At 33.8% G+C, this 22709-nt stretch overlaps 1 protein-coding gene across 1 annotated transcript in view; it reads right to left on the reverse strand.

Moving 5' to 3' along the window:
• Nucleotides 1-792: 792 nt before the first annotated feature.
• LOC116661873 overlaps nucleotides 793-22709 on the reverse strand; it is a 119165-nt gene continuing 97248 nt past the window's right edge. The window contains exon 3 of the mRNA XM_032474683.1: nucleotides 793-1055. Coding sequence (XP_032330574.1) covers nucleotides 793-1055 — 263 coding nt within the window. The remainder of the gene's footprint in view (nucleotides 1056-22709) is intronic.

A 22709-nucleotide genomic window follows, 5' to 3' on the forward strand; every position in this document is an offset into this window, starting at 1 on the left:
CAAAATAATCATTAGACTCATCAGACATAATATGAAACACCTAGGCTAATTATGTTTCAAGAAACAAATGACAAGTCTGAAAACATCTTCAGGGAAAAGAAACTGTAGAAAGTGATGTAGAAAACTAGAAACAGAATGTTAGAAATAAAAAAGCAATGAATGAAATATTAATCTCAGTGGATTAGTTTAATAGATTGGCCACAGCTCAAGAGAGAACTAATGAACTAGGCTATATATGAGAAGAAATTTCCCAGAATGCATCATAAAGAGACCCAAATACAGAAAATATGGACAAAAAGTTAAGTAATGCAATGGACAACGTGAGAAGATTTAAACATCTCCTATGAGTTCTAGAAGAAGACAGAGAGAATGGAACAGGAGTAATACTAAGAAGATAATGACTTAAAGTTTTTCAAAGCTGATTTAAGGCATAAATCTACTGAGTCGAAACACCCAATGAATCCCCACCAGGGAAATAAAAACAAATAAATAATGAGACACATTACAGTGAAAGCGGAGAAAAATCAAAGCAACAGGAATATTTTAAATCAGTCAGAAAAAAAGAACATATCTAAAAGAGCAACAGAATACTAAATGACTTCTTTACAGCCTCATAATAAAGAGAAGTCAATGAAATTCTATCTTCAATATGCTCAGAGGAAATTACTGTCAACCTGAAAATGTATTATCAGCGAAAATGTCTTTCAAGAATAAAAGAGACTTATTTCAACTACCTATTGATGTATAAAAACTTATCCCCAAATATAGAGGCTTAAAATAACAATTATTTTATTATCTCTCACAGTTTCTGTAGGATGGGCTTGCTGGGGTAGTTCTGTGTTGAGATCTCATGTAGTTATATGTCAGAGTGACTGGAGCTGGAACACTGAGGGGTGGGATCATATTGGGCTTGGATCTGCATCTCTCTTTATGAAGTGCCAAGGATTCTGCATGTGGTTTCTCCATGTGGATAGCTTGGGCTTCCTTATACCATAGAGTTCTCAGGGCAGGTAGACTGCTTTCCAAATGTCTGAAGTCTTCAAGAGTGAGAATTCCTGGGGACAAAGTAAAACTACATCAATTTTTATGTTTTAATTTCAGAGTCACATAGTGTCACTTCTACCATACTCCTTGGGTCACACAAAAGCTGTCCAATGATGTATCTGCAATATGTGGAAATTAAACAACACACTTCTGAACAAGAATGGGTCAAAGAAGAAATCAAAAGGGAAAAAAGTTTTTAAAACCCTCAAAGCAAATGAAAATGGTAACACAAAAATAACAAAACCTATGACATGCTGCAAAAGCAGTTCTGGAGAAAAGCTTAGAATGATAAATTCATATATTAAGAAATTAGAAAGATCTCAAACAACCTACATTTACACCTCAAGGAACTGGTAAAAGAAGAAGAAATAAAGCCAAAAGTTAGCAGAATGAAGGAACTAATAATGGTCAGAGTGGAAATAAATGAACTAGAGACCAGAAAAACAATAGTGAAGATCAATGAAATTAAGAGCTAGTTTCCCAAGAAGATAAAAAGAAATGGACAAATCTTTAGCTGGACTAATAAATAAAAAAAGACAGAACACTCAAAAGAATAAGTTAGAAGTGAAAGAGAAGCTATTACAACAGATATTACAGAAATACACAGGATGAAAAGAAACTACAATGAACAATTATATGCCAGCAAATTAGATAAATTTATTTTTCTATTTTTATTATTCTAATAAAAAAATTTTAAAAATTATAAATTTCTAGAAACACACAATCTATGAAGACTGAATCAGGAAGAAATATAAAATGTGAACAGGTCAATAATGAGGAAAGACATTGAGTCAATAATCAAAAAACGTCCCAAGACAGAAAACTCCAGGACCAGATGCTTTCACTGGTGAATTTTACTAAACATTTTAAGAAGAATTAATGTCAACCCCTCTCAAACTCTTCCAAAAATGTAAAGAGGAAACAGAAAATCTCAATAGGGAAGGCAAATATATAGTAAGAATAGAAGATCACTAAAATAAGCCAGTATGTAGATTAAAATACAAAAAAAAAGTAAAAGCAACTATGACTACAATAAACAGTAAAGACACAAACACAAAGATGTAAAATATGATATAAAAACACAAAATGTAGGGGAGAGGACTGAAAAAGTAGATGGTTGAGAATGCATTTGAACTTAAATGACTATCAGTTTAAATCAAGTAGATATGATTATGGGTCAACACATATGAACCTTATGGTAACCACAAATGAAAAACCTACAAAAGGCACACAAAAACCAAAAAGAAAAGAACTCAAGCATTCAACAACAACAAAAAATCATCAAACCACAACAATAGAAACAAGAAGAAATGAACAAAGAAGAACTATAAAACAACTGGAAAACAAGTAATAAAATGGCATATCTATCAATAATTACTTTCAATATCAATGGACTAAATGCTCTGTTCAAAAGACATCAGATTGATGATTGGATTAGAAAAAAAAGACCCTTCAATATGCTGCTTGCAATAGACTCACCTCAGGGCTAAAAACACACACAAACTGACAATGAGGGGATGGAAAAAGATACTTCATGCAAATGGAAGCAACAAGAAAGTGGGGGATAGCAATACTCATATCAGACAAAGTACACTTTAAAATAAAGGCTGCAACAAAAGACAAAGAAGGACATCATATAATGATACAGGGATCAATACAAGAAGAGGATATTACACTCATTAACATATACAGATGCACCTAAATACGTAAAGAAAATACTAACAAGTGAAGAGAGAAATTGACAAAAATAAAATAATAGTAGGAGACTTAACACCCCACTGACTTAATTGGATAGACTATCTAGACAGAAAATCAATAAGGCAACACTGGCCTTAAATGATACAATAGACCAGTTGGACATAACTGATATCTACAGGACATTACATCCAAAAATAGAAGAATACATATTCTTTTCAAGTGCATATGCAATATTCTCCAGGATAGATCACAAAACATGTAACAACAAAAAAAAAGACTCAACAAATTCAATAGGGTACAAATTATATCAAGCAGTTTTCCAACCACAACAGGATGAAACTAGAAATCAACTACAGGAAGAAAAATAGGAAAAATAACAGACAGGTGGAAACTAAACAACATGCTACAAAAAAGCTAATGGGTCAATAATGAAATCAAAGAGGAAATCAGAAAATGATATTGGAAACATAACTTTCCAAAGTATATTGGATGCAGCAAAAGCAGTAAGAGAGGGAAGATTTTAGTGATACAGGCCTTCCTCAAGAAACAAGAAAAATTGCAAATAAACAACCTGATCTACCACCTCAAATAATTAGAAAAAGAACAAACAAACAAAGCCTAAGGTCAGTAGAAGGAAGAAAATAATAAAGATTAGAGAGGAAATAAATAAAATAGAGATTAAGAAATAGAAAAGAGCAATGAAACAAAAGAGCTGGGTTTTTTTGGGGGGGGTGCAATTAGGTTTATTTATTTATTTCACAGAGGTACTAGGGATTGAACCCAAGACCTTGTGCATGCTAAGCACACACTCTACCATTGAGCTATACCTTCCTCAAAAAGCTAATTTTTTGAAAAGATAAAATTGATAAACCTTTAGCCAGGCTAACAAAGAAGAAAAGAGAGAAGACCCAAATAAGCAAAATAAGAAATGAAAGAAGAGAAATAACTGTTACTGCAGAGATCAAAACAAATCATAAGAGAATATTACGAACATTTATATGCCAAAAAATTGGGCAACCTAGAAGAAATGGGCAAATTTCTAGAAATATAAAGCCTGCCAAGACTGAGTCAAGAAGAAACAGACAAATTGAACAGACTGATTGCCACAAGTAAAACCAAATCTGTAATTTAAAAAAACTCCCAGCAAACCAAAATCCAAGGCTGGACAGATTCAAGGGGGAATTCCACCAAATTTAAAGAAGAATTAATACCTATAATTTTCAAACTATTCCAAGAAGTTGAAAAGGAGGGAACACTCAGAAAATCATTCCACGAGGGCATAATTACCCTGATACCAAAACCAGACTGAGACACTACAGAAAAATTAAATTACAGGCTAATACCTTTGAGGAATACAGATGCATAAATCCTCAACAAAATATTAGCAAAACAAATCCCCAACAGTATAGAAAAAACATCATACACCATGTCCAAGTGGGATTTATTCCAGGGTCACAAGGATGGTTCTACAATCACAAATCAATCAATGTGATACACCAAATTAACAAAAGGAAGGATAAAAATCGCATGATCATCTCAACAGATGCAGAAAAACATTTGACAAAACTCAATATTGATTCGTGATATAAATTCTCATCAAAGTGGGTATAGAGGGAACATATTTCAACATAATAAAGCCTGTTTATGACAAATGCACAGTCAATGTCATACACAATGATAAATAGCTGAAAGTCTTCCTTCAATTCAGGAACAAGTCAAGGATGCCCACTCCCACCACTTCTATTTAACATTGTATTGGAAGTCTTAGCTACAATAATCAGACAAGAAAAACAAAGAAAAGCTATCCAAATTGAAAGGGAAGAAATAAAATTGTTACTATTTGTTGATGATAACATACTCTGAATAGAGAACCCTGAAGTCTCCACCCCAAATCTATTGGAACTAATTGATGAATTCAGCGAGGCTGCAGGATACAAGATTAATATACAGAAATCTGTTACATTTCTATACACTAATAATGAATTATCAGGAAGAGAAAGTAAAAAAAAAAATCTCATTTAAAATCATATCAAAAAAACCACAAACAACCTAGGAATAAACTTAACCAAGGAGGTGAAAGACCTAAACTCTAAAATGTGTAAAACATTGATGAAAGAAATTGAAAATAATACAAATGCAAAGATATCTCATGCTCTTGGATTGGAAGAATTAATATTGTTCAAATGGCCATAATACTTAAAGTAATTTACAGATTTAATGCAATCCCTATCAAAATATCTACGACATTTTTTGCACAACTAGAACAAATAATCCTAAAATTTATATGGAACCACAAAATACCAAAATTATGAGAGAAATCTTGAGGAAAAAAGACCAAAACTGGAACTATAACCTTCACATACTTCAGACTATACTACAGAGCTATAGTAATCAAAACAGCTTGACTCTGGCACAAAAACAGGCACATAGATCAATGGAACACAACAGAGAGCCGAGAAATAAACCCATGCCCCTATAGTCAATTAATATATGACAAAGGAGGCAAGAATATACAATGGAGAAAAGAGAGTCTCTTCAACAAGTGGTGCTGGGAAAACTGGACAGCTACATGTATAATAATGAGATTAGAACATTCCCTCACACCACGTACAAAAATAAACTCAAAATGGTTTAAAGACCTAAAGACTGGAAACCAAAAAACTCCTAGAAAAGAACATAGGCAGAACACTTTTCGACATAAATTGTAGCAATATTTTCTTAGATCAGTCTTCTAAGGCAAAAGAAATAAAAACAAAAATAAACAAATGGGAGCTAATTAAACTTAAAACCTTTTGCACAGCAAAGGAAACCAACAACAAAATGAAGACATCCTACAGAATGGGAGAAAAGAATTCCCAATGATGTGACTGACAAGGGATTAATATAAAAAATATATAAACAGCTCAAACAACTCAATATTAAAGAAAATAATAACCCAATCAAAAAATAGGTAGAAGACTTGAATAGGCATTTTTCCAAAGAATGCTACAGATGGCTAACAGACACATGAAAAGATGCTCAACATCACTAATTTTTAGAGAAACACAAATCAAAACAACAATGAGATACCATCTCAAACCTGTCAGAATGGCTATCACTAAAATGTCTACAAATAAGTATTGGAACAGATGTGGAGAAAAAGAAACCCTTATACACTGTTGATAAGAATGTGAATTGGTGCAGCCATAACAGAAAACAGTATGAAGTTTCCTCACAAAATTAAAAATTGAACTACCATATGATCCAGCAATTCTACTACTGGGTATATATCTAGAAAAATTAAAAACATTAATTCCAAAAGATTCATGCACCCCAATGTTCATAGCAGCACTATTTGCTATAGCCAAGACAAGGAAGCAGCCCAAGTGTTCAATAAAAGACTATTGGATAAAGAAGATGTGGTATACAATGGACTATTCCTTAGCCATAAAAGAGGACAAAATTTTTCCATTTGTAGCAATGTGGATAGACCTAAAAAATATTATGCTTAGTGATATAAATCAGACAGAGGAAGACAAATATTGTATGATATCACTTATATGTGGAATATAAAATGAATTTGGAGTGATACAGATAAATATACAAATGTGCAAAACAGAAACAGACTCACAGTTCTAAAAAACAAACTTGTGTTTACCAAAGGGGAGAAGGAAGGAGAGAGGGACAAATTAGGGGTGTGGGATGAACAGGTACAAATTACTAAGTATAAAATAGATAAGCAACAAGGACATACTGTATAGCACAGGGAATTATAGCCATTATCTTGTAATAATCTATAATGTAGTATAATCTGCAAAAGTACTGTATAGTATTGTAAATCAATTACACTTCATAAAAAAGAAAAAATAAAGCAAACTCTGCCATTCATAATAGCATCAAAAAATATCAATTATGTAAGAATATACTTAACCTAGGAAGTGAAAGATCTGTACAATTAAAACTACTAGACTTTATCTAAAGAAATTGAAGAAGACACAAATAAATGGAATTGGAGAAATTAATATTGTTAAAATGTCCACACTACCCAAAGGTATCTATGAATTCAATATAATCCTAATCAAAATTCCAATGGCGTTTTTCATAGAAATAGGAAAAACAATACTAAAATTTGTATGGAACCCACTAAAATCTTGAATAGCCAAACCAACCCTGAAAGAGAAGAAGAAATAAAGATGGAAGCATCACACTTCCTGATATCAGACTGTACTACAAGGCTATAGTAATTAAAACAATATGATACTGGCATAAAAATGGACACATGGACCAGTGGAACAGAACAGAGACCCCAGGATTAAACCCCTGCATATTACTGTTAACAAATATTTGAAAGGGAGCCAAGAATACCCAAAGGGGAATAAATAGTCTCTTCAACAAATAATGTTGGGAAAAATAGACATGTTGAACAATAAAAATGGATCTTATCTCACACCAATCACAAAAATTATTCAACATAAAAAGTGAAAATTAGACCTGATATCATAAAACTTCTAGAAGAAAATGTGTGGAAGAAACTCCTCAACACTGGTCTTGGCAATGACTTCTTGGATATGACATCCAAAGCACAAACAACAAGAGCAAAAATCAACAAGTGGGACTGCATCAAACTTAAAAGCTTCTGCACAACAAAAGAAACAGTAATATGAAAAAGCAGCCTACAGAATGGAGTAAAATTTTGCAATATATATATTAAATAAGGGGTCAATATTCTAAAAAGAATGCATACCACTCAATAACAACAACAACAACAAATAGTTCAATAAAAAATGGGAAGAGGAACTAACTAGGCATTTTTCCAAATGGCCAACATACATAAAAAGATGCTCAATGTCACTAATCATCAGGCGAATGCAAATCAAAACCATAATGAAGTATCATCTCATACCTGATAGAATGGCTATCTTCAAGAAGACATGAGATAAGAAGTGTTGGCAAGGATGTAGAGAAAAGTGAATGCTTGTACACTGTTGGTGGGAATGTAAATTGATTAACCCCAGAACAATTGAAAAACATATAAAAAACAATATGAAGGGTCCTCAAAGTTTTAAAAATTCATCTACAATATGATCCAGGAATTCTACTTCCAGGTAAAGATCAACCCAAATATCCAAGAATGTATTGCTCTATCCATAATAATAATAATAACTACTGTGCAGCCATTACTATTATATTATAGAAATTTATTTAATTTCATGGATAATGGTCATAAAATATTAAATTGTTATGTGGAAAAGCAGGTTATGTAAGGTGTGATCTCATTTTTTAAAGAAAAACATATGTATATATAGAAGTACTAGAAAGACACAACAAAATATGATTATTTTGAAGTAATGTATTTGTAAGAATTTTAATTTTCTTTGTGCTGTACTGCTTTCCATATTTCCTATAATGAACATATATTTATTTCACAATAAGAAATATTATTTAAAAGTCGTAACATTTATTTTAGGATTTCCAATTAAGATGGAGAAGTGGTAGGACCACAAGTTTGCCTCTCCTCGTGACTACAACAAAACCACAACTGAATGCTAAACAACCATCAAAAAAAACTGGAAAAAGATCTTCTTCAACTGGAAACATAAAGAGGGAACCACAGCAGGAAGGTAGGAGGGGTGTGCTCACAGTACAATTGGGTCCCATACTCCTTGGGTGGGCGACCCACAAGCTGAAGAATAATTAAGTTGCAGAGGCCCTCCCACAGGAGTGAGAGCTCTAAGCCCCATGTCAGGCTCCCCAGCCCAGGGTTCTGGCACTGGGAGGAGGAGACCCCAGGACATCTGATTTTGAAGGCCAGTGGGGCCTAGCCCCGGGAGTCCCACAGGACCGAGGGAAACAGAGACTTCATTCTCTTGGGAAGTGTACACAGAATCTTGTGTGTGCCATGCCCAAGGGCAGAGGCAGTGATTTCGTAGGAACCTACACCAGGCCTGCCTGCTGGTTTTGGAAGATCTCCTGGGGATGTAGGGGGTGGCTGTGGCTCACCCAGGGGACATAAAAGCTGGTGGCAGATATTCTGGGAGTGTTCATCTACGTGAGCTTTCCTGGAGGCTGACATCTTGATTGGATCATTAACACCAAGACTTAGCCCCACCTAACAGCCTGTAGGGAAGCCTCATGCCAAACAACATTCAGGGTAGGAACACAGCCCCACCCATCAGCAGACTTCCTAAGCCACAAATGCCTCTAGACACAGCCCTACCCACCAGAGTTCCAGGACCAAGCTTTACCCAGCAGTGGGCAGGCACTGGCTCCTCCTGCAGGAAATCTGCATAAGCCTCTATTCCAGCCTCACCCCCCAGGGACAGATATCAGAAATAAGAAAACAACAATCCCAAAGCCTGTTGAAGGAACCCACAAACACAGGCTAGCCTCTACACTGGGACCGGCTGGACCCTGGCCCTTGGGTGACAAGAGAGGAGTGTACTTCTGGGACATATAGGACATCTCCCACAGAGGGCCACCTCTCCAAGGTCAAGAAACATAACTAACCTACCTAAAAATACAAATCGAAAGATAGACAATATGAGGTGGCAGAGGAATATCTCCCAGGCCACGGCACAAGATAAAAGTCCCAGAAGAAGAAATAAGTGATGAGGAGATAGGAAATTTATCTGAGAAAGAGTTTAAAGTAATGATGGCAAAGACATTCAGAGAATTCAAGAAGAGTATAGATGCACAGAGTGAAGTTTTTGGCAAAGATTTGGAACATAAAAAAGAATACCCAAACAGAGGTGAAGAATAAAATCACTGAAATGAATAGCACACTAGAAGGAACCAAGAATAGACTAAATGAGGCAGAATAACAGATCAATGAGCTAGAAGACAAATTACTGGCAATTACTACTGCAGAACAGAAAAAGAAAAATGAAAACAAATGAGGATAGTTTATGAAAACTCTAGGACAACATTATGCACACTAATATTCGCACTATATGGGTCCCAGAAAGAGAAGAGAGAGAGAAAAAACCTGAGAAAATTTTTGGAGAGTTAATAACCAAAAACTTCCCCAACTTGGGAAAGGAAACAGTCACCCAAGTCCAGGAAGCACAGAGAGTACCACACAGGATCAACCCAAAGAGAAACACACTAAGGCACATAGTCATCAAATTGACACAAATTAAAGATAAGGAGAAAATATTAAAATTAATGAGAGAAAAGCAACAAATAACATACAAGGAAACTCCCATTAGTTTATCAGTTGATTTTTCAGCAGAAACTCTACAGGCCAGAAGGGAGTGGCACGATATATTTAAAGTGATGAAAGGGGAAATCTTCCAAACAAGAATACTCTATCCAGCAAAGCTCTCATTCAGACTTGATGGAGAAATCAAAAGCTTCACAGATAAACAAAAGCTAAAAAAATTCAGCACCACCAAACCAGCATTACAACAAATGTTAAAGGAACTTTTGCAGTCATCAAACCATAAAAAAAGAGAACAAAAAGAAGAAAGGGGAAAAAAAGACCTACAAAAGATTGCTTTGGCAGTTCAGGGTCTTTTTTGGTTCTATAAAATTTTGGAATTATTTGTTCTAGTTCTGTGGAGAATGTCGTGAGCATTTTGACAGGGATTACACTGGATCTGTGGATTGCTTTGGGTAGTACAGCCATTTTGATAATGTTGATTCTTCCAATCCAAGAGCACAAGGTATCTTTCTATTTCTTTGTAACACCTTCAATTTCCTTCATCAATGTTTTACAGTTTTCAGAGCATAAGTATCCTCCTAGGTTAAGTTTATTTCTAGGTATTTTGTTGTTTTTGACACAATGGAAATGTTTATGCCAGTCACAAAATTCTGGTTTTTAAAGTGAAAAAAAAAGTGAGTGAAGGCCCAGTAATGGCAAAATATCCTTCTTTCTTATGGGTGAGTTATATTCCTTTACATACATATGCTGCATCTTCTTTATCTATTCATCTATTGATGTGCACTTAGGATGCTCTCAATATCTTGGCAATTATAAAGAATGCTGCTCTTAATAGCAAGGTGTATGTATCTTTTTGAATTAATTCTTATTTTGTGGTTGGCTTTATTCTTTTGATAACTATGTAAGTTTAAAAAGCTAAAGCTCTAAATGTTCTTAGAAACAATGAACAGTACATACACATAAATTTAAAAAAATATGTGCAGTATATTGTGTATATGTATTTACATGCAATATATTGTACGTGTGCAGTCAAATTATAACAATTCTACCTAATAAAACTGAAAAATGAAAAAGAAAAAAGTAACATTTATTTTTCTTTCCTATTTCTAGCAGTAATTCATGTATACTCTAAAACATTTGGAAAAGCTAACAAGTATAAAAAAAGAAATACATTTTCTGCAGTATCACCACCACCAAGAGATTCTTTTGCACATCATACATTAGGATGATTTTATCCATACCTAATAGAAAACTTGATTCAAAGTGGCGTAAACTATAAGGATATTTATTATCTTAATAAGTAATCCTAGAAATAGGATAAGATTCAGAGATAGTTGATTCAGCAGTTCAATGATATCATTAGGTCATCAGTATGAGTGAATCTCTATAATCTGTTCTCAACAGCATCAATTTCATCCTAAAGCAATTTTCCTGAATGTTTATAGGTTACTTTATAGTAGCAACCAGGGTTACAGGCTTCCTCATTCAAATCCAGCAGCAGAAAGAACATCTCTCACACACAGTCTTGAAGAACTAGTTGACTGGAAGCCCTTCAGTCAAGTTGGACCAAGTTGGGTCATATGCTTACTCCTGGATCTATTAGACTCACCTCTGGAAATAGAGTTAAAGTCAGTTTCCCTTGAGACATATGAACTAAAGTGGGAAGGAATGGATACCTAAACAAAATTGAGTTCGTTTTAGAAAAGAGAAAGGGGTGAATAGTTATTAGAGAATCAGCCAACAATGTTTATTACATATATTTATAAAAAATATATCACTAATGTTTAAATCTTAACATCTTTGTACATCTCACAGATCCTATGATCCACTTTTGCAAATACAAAAAATTGTGCTTGATAAATGTTTGATAATTTCTTGAAGACAAATCTTTTATTCTACTTATATATCTCCCTTGGCACCTAGCAGACTACTGGGAGCTAGAATAATAAAATCTGAGGGTTGGAAAGGAACCTAAATGCCATCTTACTTTATGTTATCATGTGCGAGAGGTTCTCAAAAGTTTGCAGCAAATATCACTGAATGATCTATTGGTTGATTATTTCATGTATTTACTATCTCCTTAATAGTGATTAGCTTTCCAGATGTTCTCACATGATATGGCTGCATCTTCTTCCCATCCTCTCTCCCTCTTTTCCCTTCCCTCCCTCCTGCCTTCCTTCCTTCCTCTGTTTTGATAGCTACTTCTTAAACTATAAAAGCAATACACACTTGTTTAGAAAACACTGTGGAAAACAGTATGGAGATTCCTCAAAAGACTAAGAATAGACTGACCATATGACCCAGTAATCCAACTCCTGGGCATATATTCAGAAGGAACCCTACTTCAAAAAGATCCCTGCACCCCAGTGTTCATAGCAGCACTATTTACAATAGCTAAGACATGGAAACAGCCTTAATGTCCATCCAGATGACTGGGTAAAGAAGAGGTGATATATTTATACAATGGAATACTACTCAGCCATAAAAACCGAGAACATAACGGCATTTGCAGCAACATGGATGCTCCTGGAGAATGTCATTCTAAGTGAAGTAAGCCAGAAAGAGAAAGAAAAATACCGTATGAGATCACTCATATGTAGAATCTAAGAAAAAAAAAGACAAAACAGAAATACAAAGCAGAAACTGACTCATAGACATAGAATACAAACTTGTGGTTGCCAAGGGGGTGAGGGGTGGGAAGGGACAGACTGGGATTTCAAAACGTAGAGTAGATAAACAAGATTATACTTGTTTAGCACAGGGAAATATATACAAGATCTTGTGGTAGCTCACAGCGAAAAAAAATGTGACAATGAATATATGTATGCTTGTGTATAACTGAAAAACTGTGCTCTACACTGGAATTTGACACAACATTGTAAAATGACTGTAACTAAATAAAAATTGTTTTTAAAAAGTCTCTTTTAAAAAGCTACATATTATTCCAATGTATGGAGGCATTATAAATCAATCTCCACATTTGTGAACATTTAAGATCCATGTGCTTTTTCTCTAGTTTAAGCAATATTGCAACATATTCCTAGTTATGGCTACATTTTCAATCTCTGTTATCACATATAACTTAAAGTTGTCATATATAACTTCAATAAAATTATGTGCATGAAAACCTTTGAAAAGAGCAAAAGAAATGAATCTGAGGGATGCTTATAAATAAAAACTATTAAGCTTAAAAGTATTGATTGTTTACTAAGTTTCATAAATAAGATTTTGTTTAAAAGCCAAAATATTAAATAATAGAAACAAAACATTGGGTAGGACTGTTTGAAACAGATGCTACTGAGTAAAAAATGACCCAGTTACTAAAGGCAAAACTGTACAATGAAAAATTGCAACTATATAGAGTATTCAGACTTCTCAGAAGCAATAAACAGCGTGCAGTTGGATGATAAAAGCTAGGATAAATAATTACAATAGTGTAATACAAATGTGGTGGGAGAGGAGATAAGAATACTGAGGGAAAAAAAAATCACCAACACACCCAAGAAGAATAGATTGACCATGTTCTCAGACTTCTATTAATTTTTTAAATTGAAGTATAGTCAGTTACATATGTGTCAATCCCTGGTGTACAGCATAATGTCCAAGTCATACATATACATATATATATTCATTTTCATATTCTTTTTGATTATAGGTTATTACAAGACATTTAATATAGTTCCCTGTGCTATACAGAAGAAATTTGTTTTTTATCTATAGTAGTTAATATTTGCAAATCTTGAACCCTCAAATTTATCCCTTCCCACCGCCTTTACCCCTGGTAACCATAAGATTGTTTACTATGACTGCAAGTCTGTTTCTGTTTTATAGATGAGTTCATTACTGTCTTCTTTTTTCTTTTTTTAGATTCCACATATGAGTGATAGACTCAGAAAGACAATCTCCAAGTCCATTGATGTTGCTGCAGAAGGCATTATTTTATTCTTTTTATGGCTGAGTAGTATTCCATTGTATAAATCCACCACAACTTCTTTATCTAGTCATCTGTCAATTTGCCATTTAGGTTGTTTCCATGTCTTGGTTGGACTTTTATAATAAGATGTGATATTCATCAAATTATAATGTTCCCAACATTGTCCCAGCATAAGTGTAATTTTAGGTACAATCACATTACAGAGATATAGTCTCTCATAAAATCTACTTTCCAAAAACAACCACCACCACACATAGATATATACCATATATAACAGGAGATTGACTTGATGATCTAGATTAACTGGGAACTCCTTGAGGGTAGTGATGGTGTCTAAATTACATTTCTTCACTGGGTGAAGTCTTGACTCTCATGGACTTTTAATGAGCGTGGCCAGGCAATTAGAGATTCAGCTGCCAGAATAAAATTAGCCCACCAACTTTTTAAATCACATAGCTGAAGCCACACACAAACTTCTATTTCAAACTTAGCATTGATATTTAAATTCAAACTTCTGTATTATAAACAGGTTGCCTTAGTGAGCTTTAAGGCACTATAGCTTCAATTAGTTTATGCAAGAATCTCTTGACCAAATAAAGAAAGTGACATTTATGAAGAAACATTTACTTCAGGAGGCATGGATTCCACCAAGGAAATTGTCTCAGGGATATCCCACTAAGACATAATTCAAAAATGTTTATTACTTGTCTCATACCAAACCCTTGGAACATGGGAGAGACTGGTAGAAATTCAATTTCCTTTTCTAACTCCACTCTTAAAGGAAGTATTTAATTTTGTCTCATGGGCCCAACAATTGGCGATATAGCCAAGGAAAAAGGGAAGGAAATTAACATTCTTTTAAGAACCTACTCTGTTGAACTAGACAGTTTATTTTAATTGGAAAAATACACCTCCTCACTTTTAAATCTTCATGAATCCTTGTTGTCTGATGATCCTGCACGAATTCTTACAGTAACCTTAAATTGGCCTTTCTGCTTCTAAATTCATGTCTCCTAGGAGATTTATGGTGTTTTGTCTTATATTTAAGTCTTTAAGCCATTTTGAGTTTATTTTTGTGTATAGAGTGATGGAGTGTTTTAGCTTCATTGATTTACATGTTGCTATCTAGTTTTCCCAACACCAGTTGCTGAAGAGACTGTCTTTTCTCCATTGTATATTCTTGCCTCCTTTGTTGAAGATTAATTGACTATACATCTATGGATTTATTTCTGGGCTCTCTCTTCTGTTCCAAGGATCCATATGTCTGTTTTTATGCTAATACCTTGTTGTTTTGATTATTGTAGCTCTGTAGTATGGTCTGAAGTCTGGGAGGGTTATTCCTACAGTTTCATTCTTTTTCTTCAGTAATGCTTTGGCAATTCTGGGTCTTTTGTGATTCCATATAAATTTTTGGATCATTTGCTCTAGTTCTGTGAAAAATGTCCTTGGTAATTTGATAAGGATCGCATGAAATCTGTAGGCTGCTTTGGGTAGTATGGCCATTTTAACAATATTAATTCTTCCAATCCAAGAACGTGGGATATCTTTCCCTATCTTTAAGTCATCTTTAATTTCCTTAGTCAATGTTTTGTAGTTCTCTGCATATAAGTTTTTCACTTCCTTGGTCAGTTTTATTCCTAAGTATTTTATTTTTTGGATGCAATTTTAAAAGGGATTATTTCTTTACATTCCTTTTCTGACATTTCATTGTTAGTATAAAGAAATGCCACTGATTTCTGTATGCTAATCTTGTGTCCTGCTACCTTGTTGAATTCTTTTATTAGCTCTAGTAGTCTTTGTGTGGAACCGTTAGGGTTTTCTATATACAGTATCATGTCATCTGCATACCATGACAGTTTTACCTCTTCTCTTCTAATTTGGGTCCCTTTGATTTCTTTTTCTTGTCTAATTGCTATGGCTAAGATTTCCAATACTATACTGAATAGGAGTGGTGAAAGTGGGCATCCTTGTCTTGCCAGATTTTAGGGGAAAGGCTTTCACCTTTTCACCATTGAGTATTATGCTGGCTGTAGGTTGACATAAATGGCTTTTATTATGTTGAGATATGTTCCCTCTATACCCACTTCGGTAAGAGTTTTTATCATAAATGGGTGCTGAATTTTATCAAGTGCTTTTTCTGCATCTATTGAGATGATCATGTGGTTTTTGTCCTTTCTCTTGTTGATGTGGTGTATCACGTTGATTGATTTGCATATGTTGAACCAACCTTGTGTCCTTGGGATGAATCCAACTTGATCATGGTGTATGATCTTATTTATGTGCTGTTGGATTCTGTTTGCTAATATTTTGTTGAGGTTTTTGTATCTATGTTTATCAGTGATATTGGCCTATAGCTTCAGTCTTAATATCTCTTCTCCTCACCACTGAAAACTCCTGACAGCCTTAATAATCAGAGCTGAGATTTTTTTATTGGCTTAAAACATTATATAAGCTTTATGTGTACAGTATTATATTTTGACATCTGAATACACCACAGCATGCTCAGGACCAAAGGTTTAGTTTCCATCTGTCACCACAGAGTTGATCCCCTTTACTCATTTTGTCTTCCCCCACCGCCTTCCCCTCTGGTAACTGCTACTCTATTCTTTATAACTGTGTGTTTGTAATTGTTTGGTTTGGTTTGTTCATTTACTTTGTTTTGCTTGTTTTGTTTTTATATCCCAAAGAAGACATAAGATGGCCAACAGGCACATAAAAAGATGTTCAACATGACTAATTATTAGGGAAGTAGTAATTAGGGAAATATAAATCAAAACCACAATGAGTTATCACTTCATGCTTGTTAGACTGGCTATTAGTAAAGACGGCAAGAAATAACAAGAGTTAGAGAGGATGTGGGGAAAAGGGAACCCTCATACATTGTTGGTGAGAATGTAAATTGGTGTAGCTACTAAGGAAAACAGTATGGAGAGTTCCCCAAAAAAATTCAGAATAGAACTGCCATATGATCCAACTACTCCACTTGGTATTTATCTGAAGAATACGAAAGCACTAATTCAAAAACATATATGAACCCCTATGTTCATTGCAGCATTGTTTACACTAGCCAAGAAGTGAAAATTTTAATAGTTTTTAAATGGGCTTTGGTAAATGGCTTCAACTAATCCAATCAATAATGCACTTATTATCAGAATCATGAATAAGACAATTCTGGTGGAAGTCCCTGTTTTGAAACAGAAGATACAATGTAAGGGCTGTTTATTGTAGTTTTAAATCTACATATAAGTAGTTTTTCAGCCAAAATGATTTTCTATCTTAATAAAGAATTGACATACAAGAAAGCCAGGGCTATTATTGAAGAAAAATAGACAGTGAGATTATTATGGTCCTAGAACCAAAAGTTTCCAGTTATTAGAAGCAAGTGCAAACACAATGTTCTCAGGAGAATTACTAGTGACTATGTTATTTACCATATTTGTGCTTTCAGGAACGGACCAAAACAGAATAGCTCTGTTTGGTTAAAGGTCATAAACCCTGCCAATTAAGAGCAATACATCTGGGGCTCTCACCTGCCAACAAGCATGGGTTTCCATTCAACCATCTCCACTTTAACAACTACTCATCTTAATGGCTGGAAAAGCACTAAATTCTAGATAGCAATCCTAATCACATGTTGAAATACAAATCTTCTTTGTAGTGGTGACACACGATTGATGACTTACTGAGAACATACCAAATAGTGTACAGTGTCAAACTGAGATATCGAGGCTATTTCTCACCCAAAGACTGAACAGAATCTGATATTATTAGCAGGGAAGAATAATTAGGAAATTCAGAACATTGATCATAGTTTATAGGTCTAATGTAAAAAAAAAGTCATGTTAGCTTAAGACTGTCCAAGATTGGGGATGTTTTATAGTCTATTCAGAGCCATCAATGGAGAAATAAATATAAAGGCCATATAAGTAGCAAGTTAATCACCTGCTTATTTTTTAATACCATGCAGTAAAATTGAATTTTTCTTTTGGTATATGTACAGTTTTATGAATTTTTTATTGAAGTATAGCTGATTTACAATATTACATTAGTTTCAGCTGTACAACATAATGATTCTATATTTTTATAGATTATATTCCATTTAAAGTTATTATAAAATATTGGCTGTTTCCTTGTGCTGTACAATATATCCTTGCAGCTTATTTGTTTTATACACAGTAGTTTGTACCTCTTTATCTCCTACCCTTATCTTGCCCTCCCCACTCTGTAACCACTAGTTTTTTCTCTATATCTGTGAGTCTATTTCTGTTTTGTATAGTTATTCATTTCATTTTTTTAGATTCCACATATAAGTGATAACATAATGCATGTATATATTTGTGTGATCACCACAGCAATCAGTATACAGAACTGTTCCATCACTCCCCAAAACTCCACTGTGTTACCTCTTTCTAGTCACACCCTCTCTTAACTTTGAACCCCTGGCAACCACTGATCTGTTTTCTATCTCTATAGTTTGGTCTTTTCAACAATGTCATACAAATAGAATCATACAGCATGTAACCTCTTGAGACTGGATTCTTTCAATCAATAAAACATTCTCTAGATTTATCTAAGTTGTTTTTTCCTTCTTATTGTTGAGTAGTATTTCATTGCTGGAATGGACCACACTTGTGTATCCATTTATCCATTGCAGTACATTATGGTTTTTTGCAGTTTGGGGCAATTATAAATAGAGCTGCTATAAACATTCTTGTATAGGCATTTGTGTGAACATAGCTTTCATTTCTCTAGAATAAATAACCAGGGATGTTCAGATTTAAGTCTATCATTTTATTATATATTTTCTGTTCGTACCATCCATCTTTCTTTCCTCTGTTTTCCTTTTCCTGCCTTCTTTCAGGCTATTTGAATAATTTTCAGCTTTCCATTTTATTTTATCTATTGTAATTTTAACTATATCTCTTTATATAATTTTTAAGTAATTGCCTTAGGAATTACCATATATAGATTCACCTATTTGACAGTATATTTATAATTAACATTTTAATACTTAAAGTGGAATGTAGAAACCTTACGACCATACAGGTCCTTTGTACTCCCACTTTTATGTTGTGATTCTCATATATATTACATCTACACACATTAACAACCACATTAGATAATGCTGTACTTTTTGCTTTCAACAGTCAAACATATTTAAAGAACTCAAGAGAATTGCCTATTATATTTGCTCATAGTTTTACTCTTTCCATTGTTCTCTCCTTCTTCCTGATCAAAGTTTCCTTACATTATTTCCTTTCTCTCAAGAACTTCCTTTAGCCATTCTTTTAGAGCATCTCTGTTGGCTATGAATTCCCTTAGTGTTCCTTCATCTGAGAATGTCTTTATTTCACCTTTATTTCTGAATGATATTTCAGGTAGATATAGAATACTGGGTTGACAGTATTTTTTTCCAACATTTGAAAAAATTATGCCACTTCTTTCTGGACTCAATAGTTTCTAATGATAAATCTGCAGTAATTTGAATGATTTTCCCCTACAAATAATGTGTCATTTTTCTCTAGCTACTTTGTAGTTCTCAGCAGTTTGATTATGACATGTCTGGGCATAGATTCCTTTGATTTTATCTTGTTTGGAGTTTGTTCAGTTTCTTGACTCTGTGCATTAATATCTTTCATCAGACTTGGTAAGCAGTCAGCCATTATTTCTTCAGCTATTTTTCAGCACCATACTGTTTATTCTCTATTTCTCAGACTACAGTGACAAGAACATTAGCTCCTCTTGTTGTACAGGTCCTTGAGCTTCTGTTAATTTTTTCAATCTTCTTTCTTTCTGTTGCTCAGATTGGATAATTTCTATTGATCTGTCTTCAAAATCACTAACTCTTTGTTATCTTCTTTCTGCTACTGAGCCCATCCAGTAGGTTTTTAAATTTTGGTTATAGCATTTTATGTTCTAAAATTCCCATTTGGTTTTTCTTCATGCTTTATATTTCTTTGCTGATTCTTTCCATTTTATATTGGTTCAAGAATATTTGTGACTTTGTGTTTGAACATCATAATAATAGCTGCTATAAATGCCTTGTCAAATAATTCAAAAATCTCTGTTACCTTGTCATCGGTATTTGCTAATTGTTTTTCTTCATATGAGTTGAGATTTTTATGGTTATTCATATGCTGAGCAATTTTGGTTCATATTGTAAGCATCTTAAATAATACATTATGAGACTTTGGTTCTTGTTTATATCCTAGTGATAATATTTATATTTTTGCCCTATCAGTCACTTGGCCTGGTTAAGTCAAGTGAATGGAGAAAAAGGGAAGAAAAAGACCTGGAGGATTTTCCAACTACCTCTGTATTTTGCAGGGTTCCCTTTTCTTCTTTAGCTGTAACTAGTGGGTTTCTCCTCAATCTCTTTATCTCTGTCTCTACTTCCCTGTCTTTTTCTCTCTCTCACTACTAATTTCCATTTCAGGCATCATTGAATTCAGGCTACAGAATACCAGAGGAAAACAATGGTAAATTCCCATTTGGTTCAATGATACTTCAAATTTGGGTATTCTGTACTTTTCTTCCTGTTAATATTTACTTTTCAGAGACCTCAAATAGCTGTATCATGAATTATATGCAAGTTTTATTGTTGCATCTGTAGGAGAAAATGGTTGCTATGTGTTTACTCCATCTTACCTAGAAGTGGATTCCTTCCCTGTTTCTTTTAAAGGACAAATGTGAAACATTGTGGTGCAATGAAAATATTCCATGATTTAGAGTCAGACTACCTGGGCTTTGTCTTATCAATTGGATAATCTTGGTAAAGTAGCAACCACCACGTGTCTTGTTTTCTCAACTGAAAAATGGAACTAATAAAAGTATTTCAAAGCATTGCTGGGAAATTAAAGGAGATAAATGACAGAAGCAGAGCCTACATTGAGAGGCATAGAGTAGACAGATTGAAAGACAGACAGAAGCAGATAAAAAAGAGGCAAATAGAAAGAAGTTGTAAGAAACAAGGGGAGACAGAAGCTACAATTACAAAACATTCCTTTCCCATCTTCTGCCAAATACACACACACACACACACACACACACACACAGTGTAATAGAGTGTTTGTAAAGACACAAAAAGAGCAAAAGAGTGATATGGAATCAAGAATGATGAAATTTGTAGATACTGACAGGTATGTACAGAATAGATAACAAGATTATACTGTATAGCACAGGGAAATATATACAAGATCTTATGGTAGCTCACAGAGAAAAAAATGTGACAATGAATATATATATGTTCATGTATAACTGAAAAATTGTGCTCTACACTGGAAAGTGACACAACATTGTAAACTGACTATAACTCAATAAGATAAAATTTAAAAAAAAGAACGAATATTTGTCTTGCATACATTTTTATTAAAAATTTGGGGAGTAATTAGGTTTATTTATTTATTTTTAATGGAGATACTAGGGATTGAACCCAGGACCTCATGCATGCTAGGCACACACTCTACCACTGGCCTATACCCTCCCCCTTTGTCTTGCATTCTTTTGAAATATAACAGCCAAAATATCTTACTAAATTACTTTGTAACATGGGCATTTAAAAGGCTTATCACCTTTGAGTTAAGTAGAAGTTTTCCATCTTCACTCCGTTTCTGAGTATAATTAAAATCTCATGAACTTTCCATGCTAGACTGTAAGTTCCATGAGCACATAAAGTTTTTGCCTTCTTTAATGTATGCCAAGTACCTGAAATATTTCTTGGCACTTGTTTGGTTCTCTGTGAAATGTTTATTGAATGCATGAATAGTTGTATCTCTTAATTTAGATATTTTTACAATTGGGAAATGGCCTCTGATTTTTTAGTTTCTTGATGTTTATGGAGGAAATTTTTTGTTATGCAAATTAATAATGTAAATATACTTTTAAAGAAAGTTTAAGCTACCCTCAGATAAGAAAGTAATATTTAAAAGCCCTAAGTACCTTTTGAACATTTGCTATGCTAATTTTAAACTCTTTTTAAAAAATCTATTCACTAAAACAAATCCTATATGAAGTCCTTTATAATTTGTAGCTTAATATAATTGCTATAAAATTACAAGTTATAAAACTGCATTTCTTTTAAAATAATTTATAATCTTTTTATATCTTCAGATTCATGTCTCCAAATAGTCCAGAGAAGACCTGATTATCTGTTAAAAGAAAAACATGGACTGAGCCTCAGTTATAGTTGCAAAATGTAGCATGGTCTAATATTTATGTGAACATGCAAATATATATTTCATTCATTGACAATATGAATAATTTAACACTCCATTTACTCAAAAACCAGTCAAAGCTCTTAATAATACTTGGAACATTTAGCTTGTGAAATTTAATTTTATACTTGCTTATATGCTGCTTTGTATAGTTGTTAATCAGTTCTTTGAAAATGTGTCAATCTTTTCTGCCCAAGCTAATTTTTAAATTTCTTTACAAGATGAAGGCAGTCACTGTTTTCTCTTGAGTCCCCACTAAGACCTCTTTCAAGGCTTGGCTCAGAGTAGTTTCTCAATTAAATATATATTCACTGATCAAGCTCATCAACAAATTTTTATTGAGGGTCTTCAACTTTATGCCAGTTATTTTTCTAGGTATTGCATGCAAATTAGTGATTAGATTGCTGCAAAAATGTGAATAATGCATTAATGGATTATCTTAGTCCAATTGGAAACAAATTTCTAGTTTTCAAAATGGAGTAGTAGGTTGTATTTTCTCTCAGTGAGTGGGCCTTTACACACAAAAAAAGACTTACACTGTATTAGTGAAATGAAAGCAAATTCTAATTTCAACTAGCCCAAAAGGAAGTAAGGAATTCTAGTTTCTCCCTACTCCAAGAAAGGTAGAACATACTCAGACAACAGAAAACAAGGGTGACCATCATTACAGGAGTCTTTG

This window comes from Camelus ferus, chromosome X, assembly GCF_009834535.1.
Source record: "Camelus ferus isolate YT-003-E chromosome X, BCGSAC_Cfer_1.0, whole genome shotgun sequence".
NCBI lineage: Eukaryota > Metazoa > Chordata > Mammalia > Artiodactyla > Camelidae > Camelus > Camelus ferus.